This window comes from Crinia signifera, chromosome 9 (genome assembly GCF_055691185.1).
Source record: "Crinia signifera chromosome 9, ASM5569118v1, whole genome shotgun sequence".
Classification (NCBI taxonomy): domain Eukaryota; kingdom Metazoa; phylum Chordata; class Amphibia; order Anura; family Myobatrachidae; genus Crinia; species Crinia signifera.
In genome coordinates, this window is record NC_139225.1 from 28,464,372 (window position 1) to 28,480,966 (window position 16,595).

At 47.8% G+C, this 16,595-nt stretch overlaps 1 protein-coding gene across 1 annotated transcript; it reads right to left on the reverse strand.

Moving 5' to 3' along the window:
- Positions 1-5,497: 5,497 nt before the first annotated feature.
- On the reverse strand, positions 5,498-16,111 carry LOC146036542 (POU domain, class 5, transcription factor 1.2-like). The gene is made up of 5 exons (XM_083160519.1): positions 15,083-16,111; positions 8,244-8,355; positions 8,022-8,152; positions 7,495-7,659; positions 5,498-6,494 (listed from the first exon to the last, which is right to left on the reverse strand). Exons 1-5 carry the CDS (start codon positions 15,743-15,745, stop codon positions 6,222-6,224), a joined length of 1,344 nt encoding a protein of 447 aa, XP_083016645.1. The 5' UTR covers positions 15,746-16,111; the 3' UTR covers positions 5,498-6,221.
- Between the last annotated feature and the right edge of the window lie 484 nt (positions 16,112-16,595).

Consider the following 16,595-nt stretch of genomic DNA (forward strand, 5'->3'; position numbering starts at 1 on the left):
TCACATCTAAATCTCTCTGCGCACATGTTACATCTGCCCCACCTGCAGGGCATCATGGTGTTACCAAAGTGCACTATTACTTGGTTTGTTTTCACTTTGACCCAATTTAGCATCAGCCCCTGACTATAATTAAAGTGAATTCTGATAATTACAGCAGCGAATGCTAAAATTCGAAAAAGCCACTTTGATCCCTCCCCGCTTGTGTAACAGGCCCCTAGTGAATGATGAATAGGCCCTTGAATGAGCTTTGTCTGTGCTGCTCAAGACCAGGTGGGTTTCTTTCCAGCGCCCCTAAAATACACAGGGTGTGCCACAGTGCCATTTGTACTCATCTTTGGGGTATATTTTCCATCTATTCAAAACTGATTTTATTGCATTTTGCTAGCGATGTATCCTGCCAGTATTCACATTAATACTGGCGTTTATTACAGCAGTATGCTTGAAGAAAATCCCCACATACAGTTCTCCCAGTAACAGTTGTCCTTTGCAATGGTAGGACTTCCATGTTTACTCCGCTGGGAGGGATCTGATGAGATCCCTCCCAGTGGGGAAATGAGACAGCAGCCCCTCAGCGTTTACATCTAAAGAAGACATTGCCCTCTACAATCTATATCATTCTGGGGCTTGGGGCCCAATACAGACCTTCTCGCTGGGCTGCGAGTTTGCGAGCGGGTAAACGCTTCCCCACCCGAGTGTAATCCCACCAATGTGCACAGCTGCAAATGCGTTTGCAGCCTTGCACATGAGCGGAAAACCATTCATAATCACTCACCATCGAATGATTTTCCCCTCTCATCACAGCGCCACCACGGCCGTCAGGAGGATGCCACTGATGACATCCCAACGGCCGGGAAACACCTGTGTTTCTAGGGCAATCCCAGAAAACTCAGGGTCACCTCCCGCAAACGGCTGCAGGATATCAATCACCCTGCGTATGGACACTGGAGGCTAGCCTTCTCTAGATCCGTTCGTATAGCGTACTGTGCACATGCGCAGTCATCCGATAATCAGTAGGGTTGCGAATTCGCAGCACTGCATACAGGTCTGAATTGGGTCCTTGGTGCATATGCGTCATGTCCACCATTTTCAGAGGTCTTGATGCATTCTTAAACTTGGGGCCTGATTCAGGTCCACTTGGGGCCTGATTCAGGTCTACTTGGTCCCCTGCAAATTCGCTGCAGGGACCGATGTTTCGCATGTGTATTTACGTGAATATACGCATGTGCAGACCTGATGCGCAAACGCATTCAGCGATTATCACAGTTGCCGAGGCATTAGTCGCATGTGGACAACTGGCGTTTCCAGGGCGTGCCCAAAAAAAACGGTGGTGTGCGCACAAAAAATGCTGGGTGTCCCCATACAAACACAGGCGTGGTAACGCCTGCACAGGACTGGTGGCTGACGTCACATGACTTCAACGCCCTCGGCCATTTTTGAGGCAACTTTTACAAGCGAACGGGGAGGGGGGGGAATCATTTGATGGTCTCACCCATACACATACATAAGCGTACACATACATTCCCATGCCGGCGAGAACATCCGCGCAACAGTCAAACTATGACTTTTAGTAAATGTGTTTTAGTGCATCCATTTATAATATGGCATATTACAGACAAACAATAAAAAACCAAGACAAGCATAGTCTTCATGCAGTTTTATTTCAGTATAAAATGCTGTGTGTGGTCTGCACGGTATTCGCCCATTTCTGGGTTACACAGATAAAACACTGTTCTGCCAGGGGCTAATCCTGGGATTGTCAAACAACACAGCGGGTATAATATTGATTTTAGTGACATAAAAAACAATAACAGGTGACAGTGAAAGACAATGCTGTTTCATTTTAATTCAGGGTAAGTGAACTTTTTCAAAAACCCTGTCGCCCGCCCCCCCCCTCGCCCCCCTCCCCCTTTTCCCTCCCTCCCCGACCCCCCACCCCCCGAAACAAACAATATTCAATATATACGTTTTGATGTGTTGTCAGAAATGTTTTACCAAATGGAGGATGGGCGCTCGGCCTGCTGATATAGAAAACACCCCAAAATACGACAATAACATCAGTGGAGCCTCTCTACCAGTAAAGTCATACATGGTCATTAAACAGACAGGATGGTGATATCAAGTAGCTCTTGATCCTGGGGTGCACACATTCTTGTATGGACACAGCAGGGTATTGGGTACACAGGACACCAAATAAAAAACAGGTTGTAGGTAGTGATGCCTTTTAGTGGCCATACAGACTTTGGGTCGACGTACATTAGGTCGACAGTCAATAGGCTCAACAGTAATGGACTGACATGGACAATCGGTTGATACAAGTAAATAAATAAAAAGGTCAACGTAAGTTTTTCACAGTTTAAAAAAAATGTTTGGGACCTTTTTTGTTACAGTTTCGAATTGTGGTCCACATAGATGTGAAGTGTTCCGAGCGCAGCGCAGAAAGACACGTCGGCCTGAAGCATGGGGAGCGATGCCGGCCATGCTACGTTACGCGGTGAACTAATTGGTGGTCAACGTGCTCAAATCTACAAACCGAAACCAAAAATAAACATGAAAAACTCATGATCACCTTTTCATGCGTTGAAGTTTTGCTTGCGTCGGACACTGTTGACCTAATTATTGTTGACCCACTACGTGACCCAAAGCAGAGGTGGAGTACAGAATTCTCTAAATACTATGTGGTTTTAAAATGGTTAAAATACATCACTTTTAACATTCAATATGCATATAGGCAGGAATGAGCGTGCTTACGTGACCTCATCTAAGGGTTTAGTATATAGCCACTGAAGAGGCAAGAACTGGGAGAACACATGAAGGGACATTTAGGAAACCAGCGCAGATGGGCCCAGGCCTGAAGGTCAGACAGGTCCAGGCCTGAAGGGCGGACAGGCCCAGCCCTGAAGGGCAGACAGGCCCCGGCCTGAAGGTCAGACAGGCCCATCCCTAAAAGTCAGACAGGCCCAGGCCTGAAAGTCAGACAGCCCCAGGCCTGCAGGTCAGACAGGCCCAGGAGTGAAGGGCAGGCAGGCCCAGGCATGGAAATACAGGCCCAGGCCTGAAGGTCAGACAGGCCCAGGCCTGATGGTCAGACAGGCCCAGGAATGAAGGTCAGACAGGCCCAGGCCTGAAGGTCAGACCGGCCCAGGACTGAAAGTCAGACAGGCCCAGGCCTGAAGGTCAGACAGGCCCAGGCCTGAAAGTGAGACAGGCCCAGGCCTGAAGGTCAGACCGGCCCAGGTCCCATCTCACAATTTTTTTAAAAAGTTATCTGAGCGCTCGTTTCCATAAATGTTCCAACGTATCCAACACTGTTTAAAAGTGTCAACAATGCAGCACTGGACCCCCTCCCTTTCCCAGGTGGCCTGACGAGCGGTGTCACTGCTACACGTTTCCTTGCCACGGAATAATGGAGGAGCAGATATGAACACTTTAGTGCAACAGGAAATAAAGTGACTCAGGGACATAAATTAGAATCTCTTGGAGACATAGCAGCTTGGCGAGCAGGCAGGATACATATAACAACGACATAGGAAATACTACGGACTTTAAGTTAAATAATTTAGGGGGAAATTTATCAAAGCTTGGAGAGATAAAATGGACAAAGCACCGACCAATCGGCTTCTAGCTGGCATGTTACAGGCTGTTTGAAAAATGACAGCTAAGAGCTTATTGGCTGGTACTTTATAAAACATTTTATCTCTCCTTAAAGTCCAATCTATCAATAACAAAAGAAAAAATAGGGTAAAGTGAGACAAACATATATATAATATATGCTGGGGAAGAGATGGGAATTGGCCGGTGAAAGGAAATCTCAAGTTATTCTGTTCACCTAACAGTGCAAGCCTAACGATAATGGGGCCGTAATATTAGATGTTACAGTATAAACCTAAAAATCCTTTGTGTATGTGTACACTGGAAAGCAATAAAGGGTCGATTGGGTAATTAGCTATTAAATGTACATCTGGTAGTCACATCTTCTGGAGGCGGCCATTTTGTGGAAGGAACCAAGAATTCACAAGCAATGGGGCCCATACACCTGTAGTGTATCGGAGGATTCAGCCCACAGATGTATGGGACCCTTAAGGCATTGAATCATTGGTTATGCACACAAATTGCTGCATCTAAAAAATGAACTGTAACCATAGCAACACCTCAGATATTGTATTATTGTATTTTGAGGGCAATATCAGCTGTCCAAATGCACGGAGGAAAATTCTTATTCTACCGCAATGTGCGCGGGCGCATAGGGTGCGGAAATAATGGGTCTCAGAATTTGGTTGGACACTGTTGTTAACGCTTCATCTTTTTATGAGCACCGATTGTCCAAAAAATTTAAAATATTTCTTATGTATAGGTGCAAAAAGCAATTTTGCAATTATAGAAATAAATACAATCTCCCTTTACTGCTATCCAATGCAACAATATACTTTGTGAACATGATTAGGGTTCTCTGGAAAAGCAAGTGGATGCAAAATAAAAATAGAAGTAAAAAAATACAGGTATGGGATAGATGACGTATCCGGACACCCACGGGTAAATGCCATAGGGTCAGAGAACCCGGAGGTGCGGTAATTTGTCCGAGAATGGCCGCATTTTTTAAAGCGGTAATCGTTTACCAGGTACCCTGCGGCCATTCTCTGTCAAAATCCCGCCCCTCTAGCTCCTCTCACACTATGCCATTTACCCCCCCAGTATGTATATTAACGAACAGCGGGAAAGAGGGGGGAAAAATTAAATATTCGCTGCTGCTATGTGATCATTTCATGATCACAAAATGTCTCCTCCTGCAGTCACTGAGGAGAAAGGCAGTGGGGCAGTTAGGCATGGTGCTCCAAGTTATAGCCCAGACAATAGATCCCATACCTGTATTACGGGGCGGCATTAGGCACAGCCAGGTGTGTGGGCACTGCGCTCCTGGAATCAGTGATGCTTGTGCCGACCACTTACTGCAGGGGGGGTGGGGGCACACCGCTTAGCACATATAAACATACATGTTATGTTGTGTGTAATATATGTGCTGGCAAGTTGCTACGGGAAATGGCAGCATTGTGTTTATCAGATGCTGTGTGGAACCTGGGACTCAAACTCCTTCTAAATCCGCCCCCAGACTCGTGTGAAATGGGAGTCTGGGGGAAGGCTTAAAAGTGTATAGGGACAGATGTATCAAGCTTTAAAAGTGATAAAATTGAGAGTGATAAACAACCAGCCAATCAGTTCCTACCTGCCATGTTACAGGCTGGGGTGAGATTCTCTCAACTAAAAATGCGGTAAAAACCCCATTATCAGGGTTTTTACCGCATTTTGGGATGCTCTAAGCATCCCCCGCCGGGTTACCCCGGCAGGGGGCATCGCCAGAGAAATCTGGCGATGCCCTATAGAAGCCTATGGGCTTCTAACACGATCCCCCGCCGCCCCCCACTGCCCCCCCCCCCCCCCCCCCCTTAACCTGTGTCCGGGCAGCACAGTGTTGTGCTGCCCGGACCTGTGACCTCCTCCTCCATGCACTATGATCCTCTTCCGGGTGCAGGGAGCAGCAACAGCGCCGGGTAAGGGTCCCCATGGGATCCGCTGACTCACCGCAAAGGACAGCTGTTAACACAAGAGCTGTCCTTTGCCATAATTATCGCATATGTTAGTGCATATGTGATAATTATGAATGCGATGGGCAGCGAAGGGGGGCAGAGTTGGGGTGCGGATGTTATAACCTCCCCCCCTGGGTTTGAAAAATGACAGGTGGGAGATGATTGGCTGCTTGTTTATCACTCTCCATTTTATCACTTTTTGAAGCTTGATACATCTGGCCCTATGGCGCAAGCCCTTGAACTATGTGGTCAGCCTGGAATGCAAACACGCATATACGCATGTACCTACCTCTAACATGGACCAAATGATTACTGTATATCTATAAGAATAATACATGGCGTATGTTAGGACCCTGGTAGCGTAGAAAATAATGCACTAAAGTTAGTCATTCAGGAATAATATTAGGTGTATGATATAATAAAATTAATAACAAAGGAAATTGATGCAGTTTAAACCCTCAAATTTTCTCGTTTTTTTTTTCTTCTCGGATCACGAAAACCACGAGGACAAGATAAGAATATGACCCAAAACTCAAGTCACACCAGCAATAAAATCTCTTCGCCCATTCCATACCCAGACCCATATTTAGGAAAACAGAAACAAAAGATTATATTCTAGAACAAAAAACAGGGGTGATAGGTTTATCCATTGTGGTTGCCCATTGGCATTCCGTGAGGCATGGCCTGCGGGAACACCTCACTTTTGTGGAAGGCGGACATGTAAAGTGCAGGGTTGGAACCCAGGGAGGGTGGAGCAAAACCTTGGGAGGGCATCACTTGTGACAGGGAGTAGGGCCCGGCGGAAGGAGGTGACAGTGACTGGACGATTTCGTAGGCTTCACCGTTCTCCCTGAGGTAGGGGTGAACCTGGCGCTTTCCCTTCTGTCGGCGGTTGCAGAACCACACTCGGACCACCTGTGGGCAAATAGATAGAACCAATTATAAATGGTGGAGCAGTAAGGGTGATGGCAACGAGAAAAATACATCTGGGTTTGGCCAAGTCCCTTAGCAGGGTTGACTGGCCCACAGGCTGTGGCATAACAATGGCACTGCAGCCCAAGCGGTGGCTTGGGGGAGCCAGTGCTGTGGGGGCGCATGGTCTCTGCAGATTCCAATGGATCTGACCATCCGTATGGAATCTGCTGAAAAAATATCCCTCCAAAAATAGCCGAAAACTTAGAAGAGACAGATACTAGAGGTACTACTGAACTGATGGATAGATGCTAGAGGGCCTACTGGGTAACATACATCGCTACCCGGAAGTTAAAGATTTTGGGTAGCGATAGATATATATATCTGGAATATATATATATATATATATATATATATATATAAACATTGCCACTATATATATTGCCACTGGCAATGAGCATATAAAACCCTGGCAATGGGCATGTAACCCCTTGGCAATGGGCATGTAACTCCCTGGCAATGGGCATGTAACCCCTGGCAATGGGCATGAAACCCCTAGGAACGAGCATGAAACTCCCTGGCAACGGGCATGTAACCCCAAGAACGGGCATCAAACCTCTGGCAACAGGTATGAAACCCCTGGCAACAGGCATGAAACCCCTGGTAACCAGCAAAAAAACATTGGCAATGAATAAGAAATCCCTGGCTACAAGCATGTACCCCCTAGGCAAATTTCTAATCACGCCACTGCCCCCCAAGGGGAACACCCCCCCCCTTCCCCCGGTGGTACTAATTTAAATGGTATCCTCTCAGTCATGTCCACGGGACTGCCTATGCTACACAGTGTAGTTGGCGAGGAGGAAGCAATTCAGCGAATGCATATGGGAACAAAATGGCCGACTGGACGTGAGCAGTAGCTAGACTGCTATAATCCCAGCTGTGGTGCAGCGGTACAATACACCTGTGTGCGCGCCAGGTAATCAGACTAACAGCAGTCACTTACATCTTTATCCATGCTCAGCTCTCTGGCAATCTGGGAGATTTCCTGCGCACCAGGCTTTGAGCAATGCATGAAATAATTCTCCAGGCGGCGTTTAACGTTGTTCTCGATGCTGGTCCGGTGCTTTCGCTTCTGGGCTTGTGGCAGGACATGCCCCCGGCTGATAATCTGTTGCATTAAATAACCATGTATTAGATAGTTGTTTTTGCTACGCCCAACTACCCTATAACAAATTCATAAGCAGAGCAGTGTTTCAGGATCTTCCTTGGTGAGAGCCCACCAGTACCAGGAGTGGATCCTGTGACTTTGATCTGAGGTGATCCTGAAACCCTGCAGATGGGTAAAGACAATGGGTTAAATGTACTAAAATGGGAGTTTTATTCAGATGGGATGTTGCTATGGGTAACCAATCAGATTCTATCTATTATTAATAAATAAGAAGTAGATTCTGATTGGTTGCCTTCTGAAATAGAACTCCCATCTTAGTAAATTTACCTCAGCAGCTCCCTCCGTCTGCGACTCGTACTCACCTCTTGCAGGTTCTCGTTGTTCTCCACCTCGTGCAACCAGCTCCTCAGAAGGGGCTTCAGTTTACACATGTTTTTGAAGCTCAACTGTAAGGACTCAAAGCGGCAGATGGTTGTCTGACTGAAGGTTTTGCCTTTAGGAGAGAAGAGACATGTCAGATCCACAAGACTCCAACCCACGCTCTATTATCAGGTCTTCCAGAACCCGTGCGCACATATCCTTACCGAACAGAACGCCTAGGGCATAGCCGACGTCGGCTTGTGTGTAGCCCAGCGTGATCCTCTTGTGCTTAAGATCTTTTGCAAACTGCTCCATCTCAGCAGACGTTGGGACTTCCTGCATCAGCAATGAAACAACAATGAGATGGAGAAACAAACAACATAAACTCGCCATCTGGTATCCCCAGGACCACTTTACAGCTCAACCAAACAAACCTTAACTTAGTTTATCACTTAAATTCTAACTAATAAATTAGACACGGACACAAAGTGTTGGCGTTTCAAAAATGAATGTCAAATTTATTTTTCACAATTAACTAAAACTATAATTGGTGGTGGCACCAAAGAACGGTCACTATAGGAAAGTGGGGTTATAGATGACTCCACATACACACCATCGCTGGTGATCACTCTCCCAGGTCATCCACCTCGGCAGGTGGCTTGGCCATCCCCCGGACAGAAGCATGGCCAATGACAGGCGATGCCAAGGGAGAGCGCACCCCACTATCTACACACACACACAAGATCTTAAAAGGATGACCGTTCTTTACCGCCGCCGAAGAAGAGAGAAAAATAGGGAAGGGTGGGTGGGGCTTCTCAGGACAGGGTGACTCACATCTAGCATGTGACTTCCTTGCCCTATCTAAAACCCTCCCCCTGCTCTGATGGGCCTTGTGCCCATCCTAATCAGCATGTCACAAGACACCTTCCAAGTGTAACCTGGGGAACCTATCAGCGGTTTATGTTCTGTCACTGCTTACTCAGCATTCGTGATTCTTTTCCAGCAATTATACTACAACTAGTTACCAGCCGGTCAACATGACAGAACAACATAACAGTAACACCAGCGTCGGATAGGTCCATGACTGACTGGAGCAACACTTGAATTGCTCTGTTGGGTGATATCTAGTGGGCACCGGCGTGCAAAACACTTGAATCCCCCCATAGAGGTAAGGAGTAGCGTTAGACTTTTATTATATAGGATCTTTGAATCAGTGGTTGACATGCTCATTGGCAGGGGTAGTGATATACGCTACCCAACAGGACCTCTAGCATCTATCCATCTGTCCAGTAGGACCACTAGCAACTGTCTCCTCCAGGGTGGCGGACATTTTTGGAGGGACATTTTCAGCAGATTCCTTACGGACGGCCAGACCCATTGGAATCTGCAGTTTTTACCACAGATATTTGCATGCTCCCGGAATCTGAGGGCTTACCAAGGGCCTTATTCTGATCGGTGCGGCCCGATCAGAAATATGCGGTCATGTCCGTGCAGGCGAATCCCCGCCTTCCATACGGATCGCCACCGTCCGTATGCGGATATGTGGCGGTCCGCATGAAAGTGGACGGGGATACGCCTCCTCCATGTTGGGAGCAGCCCCTGCATTCGATGGTCGCCGAACATCGAATGCAGGGCCGCACGCTCCACCATGTCCCGCCACCCAAGACCACACGGACACTTGTCCGTGTGAAATCATGTATGGGGGCGGGCAGCTGACATCCGGCGATGTCAGATGCCCGCCCCCTACACACGCGTCACGGCTTCATTACCATGCATACGCCCCGCGTTTGCATGGGAACGCCCATGAAACGCGGGGCGTATGCATAGGGTAATGAGGCTAAGTAGCCCCTCACGCCCCCCTACGCCCCCTGTGCGGCGTATAAAGAATACGTGTGGCGAAATCGCCTGCACATGCGCAGAGTGACCTCTGCACATGCGCAGACGATCAACATCGGCGGGACGTCCGCATGCGGTAAAATCCGCACCGATCAGAATAAGGCCCCAAGGGAGGAAATGGTCTTAATTAAAACTTCAAGGTGTTAAAGCTCAAGGCAATTGAATATGACCTATAGGAAAAAAGGGGATAACGCGGGACCAGAAAGTTTAATTACAGTAGGGGCAAAGTCAGGCTATGTATCATGCAGATTGTCCCCTGGTGACGGACCTGCCACTTCCTGTCTACATAATGCTTTGCCACTTGGTGGGATAATCTAGTCCAAATGATACACAACCACAAATGCACCGTCTGCGGCATTTTCTGGACTGGCACTGTGCATTTATATGTTTCTGCAACTGACCACAGCCTTTCTCACAGAAAGTAACGGTGCTTGCGGTCTCTTTATGAACTCTCAGGATGAGTCTCTGAAGCCTTAGAGAATGCTGACAACACAGATATCCCCAGACCTCGGTGCCCAACGCTTACGTTGGCAGCTCTGCCATGACCTGTGGTTATGTCACCAGCTGAGAATACAAAGTTCCCAGGAACTAATGACTTTTTGAACACCTGCAAAGCTGTCTGCACATTCGGCCTCTATAAATTACCCCTGTATCCGCACAGTCAGGAGACGAATAAAGTTTTAATTATAAAAAGGTTCAAGTGCGGACACAAAACTTACAAGGGGAGAAGCATTGCATTTTATCTATATCACATGGAGGCCTATAGAAGATGGGAGTTACTTATTATATAAGATGGGGTCTTCTAAATTGAACAAAATGGCGTCAGGGGTGCATGACTAAATGGTCGCCTCAGTTAAACAACCTCAGTACACGATGACATCATTCCAAGGCAGAGCGCGCAACATAATATGGGATACGGTCGTATTGTCGACAGCACACCATTGGGTCGACAGGTGGGAAGGTTGACATGGGTTAGGTCGACATGTCAGAAGGTCGACATGTTTTTTTTTTAGCCGACAGGCGGTATTTCATGCCCTACCATCCACTAGGGCATGGTGGGAGAATAAAATAGTGTGCCGAGCGCATAGCATAGCGAGCAATGTGAGGGGCTGCGGTTGACTTCCAACTGTGTCCATGTCGACATTCGGGTAAAAAAACATGTCGACCTTCTGACCTGTCGACCTAACCCATGTCGACCTAATGCTGTGTCGCCCTAAACCCATGTCGACCTTGCCACTGTCGACCTAGACACATGTCGACCCTCACCCATGTTAACCTAGACACCTGTCGATCTTCCCACCTGTCGACCCAACGGTGTCGACCTAATGACTGTCGACCTAAGTGCACTCGACAATACAATCCACACCCCATAATATGGAGTCTCAATGGGGTAAATGGGAATTCTATTGAAATGGGATGTTTCTACGGGCAACCAATCAAATTTTCGTCTTATGTATTTAGCACTTTCTAGAACAGTGATGGCTAATGGGCCCTACACACATGCCGATGTGTGTAGGACGACCTAGTTATGCTGCTCCTCTGTCCCTCAGCACACAGAGCTGACAGCACACACACACAGCGACCTGTCAGCTCTGTGTGCTGAGCGAGCGGACAGCGCCAGTGTTCTCCGGTGAGAGAACCCTGGCGATACCAATGTTGATGGACACTGCTCATCAATCACAGCCAGCGACGCGCGGGGACGCGCATTGCTGTCGCTATAGCCCCAACACAGACACAGACGTAGGATAATTTTCTAAGCGACTTGCCAAACTAAGCAAAGTCGCTTAGAAAATGCCTTAATATCGGCGTGTGTGTAGGCCGTATAACCTTGACACTCTAGCTGTTGTTGAACTACACATCCCAGCATGCCCTGCATCAGTTTAAGCATGGCCAAATAGTAAAACTGGAGCAGGGCATGCTGGGATGTGTAGTTCAAGAGCTGGAGTGTCAAGGTTAGCCATCACTGTTCTAGAAGGTGCTAAATACATTAGACAAAGAATCTGATTGGAGAACTCTCATCTTAGTAAATTTACCCCAATGTAACAAGATAATGGGCTCAGAACAAGATGGAAGCCCAGTCAATATATCAGCCCCAGAAGCAAAATACAATATGGAGTACTTTCTTAAGAACAATATAATACAGTTGTACCCCGAAGGGTAAATTTACTAAAAATATAAAAAAAAATGATGTTGCCCATAGCAACCAATCAGATTATGGGCCAGATGCGCTAAGCTTCAAAAGTCATAAAATGGAGAGTGATAAACAGCCAGCCAATCAGCTCCTGCCTGCCATGTGCAGACTGTGTTTGAAAAATGTCAGGCAAGAGCTGATTGGCTGGCTGTTTATAACTCTCCATTTTTTCACTTATGAAGCTTAGTACATCTGGCCCATTGTCTAATATTTCTCTATTGCATCCTAGAAAATGGTAGACAGAATCTGGTTGTTATAGGCAACATCATCTATTTTCATTTTTAGAAGCTTTAGGGCCTTATTCTAGTTCACTCTTTCTGAAAAAATCCTGCTTAGATGGACAAAACCATGTGCACTGCAGGGAGGCAGATTTAAAATGTGCAGAGAGAATTAGATTTGGGTGAGTCATTTTGTTTCTGTGCAGGGTAAATACTGACTGCTTTATTTCTATACTTCAATATAGATCTCACTTTGAAGTAAAACCCCACCCAAATCTTATCTCTGCACAACTAACACCTGCCTCACCTGCAGTGCACATGGTTTTGTCCATCTAAAGCCCCGTACACACGGGGGAGATATATTGCTCAGCCATACACAGCTGAGCAATATATGGCTGAGCAATATATTGCTCAGTTTCTCCTTTTCATCAGCTACCAGAGATGGTCGCTGATGAAAAAGAAACTGCCGGGGGTGGAGCCCGGCAGTGGAAATCAGCTGGTCGCACGAGCATGTTCCTGCGACCAGCGATCACTACAGAGGTAAAAACGGGAGCACGCACCCGGCGATATATCTACGGTGCACACTCCCATCGTGGGCAATATGGTCGCTTAGCGACCATATTTCCTGCGATATTACACAAAATCGCCCCTGTGTGTACGCACCTTAAGAAGGTGTTGTCAGAAAGAGTGAACTAGAATAAGGGCCTTAGAGTCCAGCGGCACCCTGGGGTGCTGCAGTGCTTTCTCAGGGATGGCATGGGTCCTGGTTAAATGAGTGGAGCTGGCTTTTCATAGGCCAGGCCACATGCCTAGAGACCCAGTAGTCATATGCAGGTCACCAGTAGTCATTTACTGGTGACCTGCATACAGGTGGTTATTCCGGAAGGAATCTAGTTCACTTTTACATATGGGACATCGACGACAATTGCCGTTAATTTCTGAGGGTGTAAGGGCACTGAGGAACCTTTTAGGGTACAGCGAGCAATAAAAGATGGCGTCCCATCACTATAACAAGATCAGAAGCTCAGTACACACTGAAATCACCTCAGAGTGACATGGTCAAGGGGTCGACGGAGATTAGTACAGGAGGTAGACCTCTCAGTATAACAGGAACCTCAGTACAGCACAGGGCGCACTCAGGATAATGGGGACCTTAGTACAGGACAGAGTGCACGCAGTATAACAGGATCCATACTACAGTATAACGGGGACCTTGGTACTGCCCAGAGCACACTCAGTATAAAGGGGACCTTAGTACAGCACAGAGCACACTCAGTATAACGGGGACCTTAGTATAGCACAGAGCACACTCAGTATAACGGTGACCTTAGTACAGCACAGAACACACTCAGTATAACGGGGACCTTAGTACAGCACAGAGTACACTCAGTATAACGGGGACCTTAGTATAGCACAGAGCACACTCAGTATAACGGTGACCTTAGTACAGCACAGAACACACTCAGTATAACGGGGACCTTAGTACAGCACAGAGTACACTCAGTATAACGGGGACCTTAGTATAGCACAGAGCACACTCAGTATAACGGTGACCTTAGTACAGCACAGAACACACTCAGTATAACGGGGACCTTAGTACAGCACAGAGTACACACCAAGTATAAAGGGGACCTTAGTACAGCACAGAGCACACTTAGTATAACAGGGACCTTAGTACAGCACAGAGCACACTTAGTATAACGGGGACCTTAGTAGAGCACAGAACACACTCAGTGCTGTACTAAGGTCCCCATTATAATAATGGGGACCTTAGTACAGCACAGAGTACACACCAAGTATAAAGGGGACCTTAGTAGAGCACAGAGCAGACCCAGTATAACGGGGACCTTAGTACAGCACAGAGTACACTCAGTATAACGGGGCACTTAGTACAGCACAGAGTACACTCAGTATAACGGGGCCCTTAGTACAGCACAGAGCACACCCAGTATAACGGGGACCTTAGTACAGTACAGAGTACACACCAAGTATAACGGGGACATTAGTACAGCACAGAGCACACTCAGTATAAGGGGAACCTTAGTACAGTTCAGAGTACAAACCCTTTGTACAGCACAGAGCACACTCTGTATAACAGGGACCTTAGTACAGCACGGAGCACACTCAGTATAATAGGGACCTGAGTACAGAACAGAGCACACTAGTATAACGGGGACCTGAGTACTGCACAGAGCACACTGAGTATAACAGGGACCTTAGTACAGCACAAAGTACACTCAGTATATAACGGGGACCTGAGAACAGCACAGAGCACACTAAGTAAAATGGGACCTGAGTACTGCACAGAGTACACTCAGTATAACGGGAACCTTAGTACAGTACAGAGTACACTGTCACCTAGTATAACAGGGACCTTAGTACAGCACAGAGCACACTCAGTATAACAGGGACCTTAGTACAGCACAGAGCACACACCAAGTATAACAGGGACCTTAGCACAGCACAGAGCACACACAGTATAACAGGGATCTTAGTACAGTACAGAGCACACTACTACAGGGACCTTAGTACAGCACAGAGCACACTCTCGGTATAACGGGAATCTTAGTACAAGACAGAGCATACTCAGTATACCACATACTTAGTACAGCACAAAGTACACCCAATATAACACATACCTCAACACAGTATAGAGTACACTACACAGTATAAATATGACTATCCCTCCCAGAGTATCACATTAGGGAGGCATGCTGCGCAATATACCGGGAAGGGTACCACCAGGGGGCGCACTCACCTCCTCACTGTCGCTGCCGATGCCCTCGCTGGCCCCGCTGGACATGCTCCTGGGAGTGGTGCCCGAGCTGCTGGTCTCTATGCTGGAGATACCGCTCTCGGCAGCCGCATTGGGGCTCCGGTCGGAGGGATACTGCTGCTGCTGCACTGGGGGAGGCGCAGTTTGGGGTTTGACGGTGGCTTGGGGCTTGCTGGAAGGTGCAGCCGTACCCGCACCTGCCCACAGGGTGGCGCCATTGCTCTCCCAGATCTGGGGGTAGAAGGCTGCTGCGCTCCCGGGGGGATTGCTGGACAAGGGGGGGTTACACTTGGCCGACGGAGGTTCCACCTTCACCTCCACTTCATTGCCTCTCTCTCTTTTCACGTTTCGGCTCTTGTTGCCCCCAGGGCTGGCCATCTGCTGCTCCCCATTGATGCCGCCCGGGCTGGCAGGGTCCAGCTGGGGCAGGTGACTCCAGTGCATGACTTGGGGAGGGCAGTCCCCCATGGCCTGCACCCCCAGATCCCCGTAGTCTGATGACTTGACTGTGGAGAAGGGATAGAAGGCCTGGGGATGGTGGGGGTGGCTGATGCCAGCATAGCCACCCATGCTGTACTGGCAGTTGGCATCCTGCATCAGTCCTGGGCTGTGGGTAAAGGCCTGGAAGCTCTGATGGTTGTACATGGTGAGATGTTCCTCAAGCCCCGGGTCTGGGTCAAGAGTTGGCCTTAAATGGAAAGTTGGACTGGACTTCTCATCATCTTCTTGGTTCCCTGGTTGTTGTTGTTGTTGTAGCAGCTGCAATATTCCTGATGGGGCAAACAATGACCTCTCTCTGGGGAGGACCTGTTGGAGGTCAGTCCATAAGGTTCTTGGCTGTAGCTGGGATCCTACAGGTCCCCAGAGGACCTTTGATATGTGTATGGGGTCTTGTCCTGGAGTATGCCGGCAGTAATCTAATTCCCCATGATCATGGGCCTCCTTACCCTAGCCCCAGAGACCCTCCTCCCCCTGCCTATTGTCATTGGCCTTCTAGGTGATTGGCCCACTTAAAACAAATGAGACCCCCCAAGGGCAATGAATGGGAGCCATATAGGTGTATGTGTGTACAGTGTGTGTGTGTGTGTGTGTGTATGTATATATATATATATATATATATATATACACACATACATACATACATACACACACACACGCACTGTGCAGACCCCTCAGCCCTCACAGACAGGTGACTGCTTCCATTTGCAAATGCACACACATCATCCAGTGTAAGGAGCCCCCATAACCATCTATATACATAGCAATACCAGCTCCACAGAGGCAGATGAATATTCAGCAGGTCACTTTTTACAAACTGAAGTCCCAAAACCCCAGCAATCATTCCACCCCATTTCCTAAACATTAGACCTAATAAACCCATTTAGTGGCAGTAATCACACAGGGACCTGTGACATGTGCCTGGGATACCAGCTCTGCTGCCCTTCACAGATCAGTGCTAATGTGGGGACATGGTCATTATCTAGGACATTCAGCT

Excerpts from the sequence above, each read along its gene's own strand:
- LOC146036542 (XM_083160519.1), bottom strand. The coding sequence starts at position 15,745 with ATGTACAACCATCAGAGCTTCCAGGCCTTTACCCACAGCCCAGGACTG. Across the intron at positions 8,153-8,243 it reads TGCCCTAGGCGTTCTGTTCG|GCAAAACCTTCAGTCAGACA; the intron begins GTAAGGATATGT and ends TCTCTCCTAAAG. Across the intron at positions 6,495-7,494 it reads AGCTGAGCATGGATAAAGAT|GTGGTCCGAGTGTGGTTCTG; the intron begins GTAAGTGACTGC and ends ATTTGCCCACAG.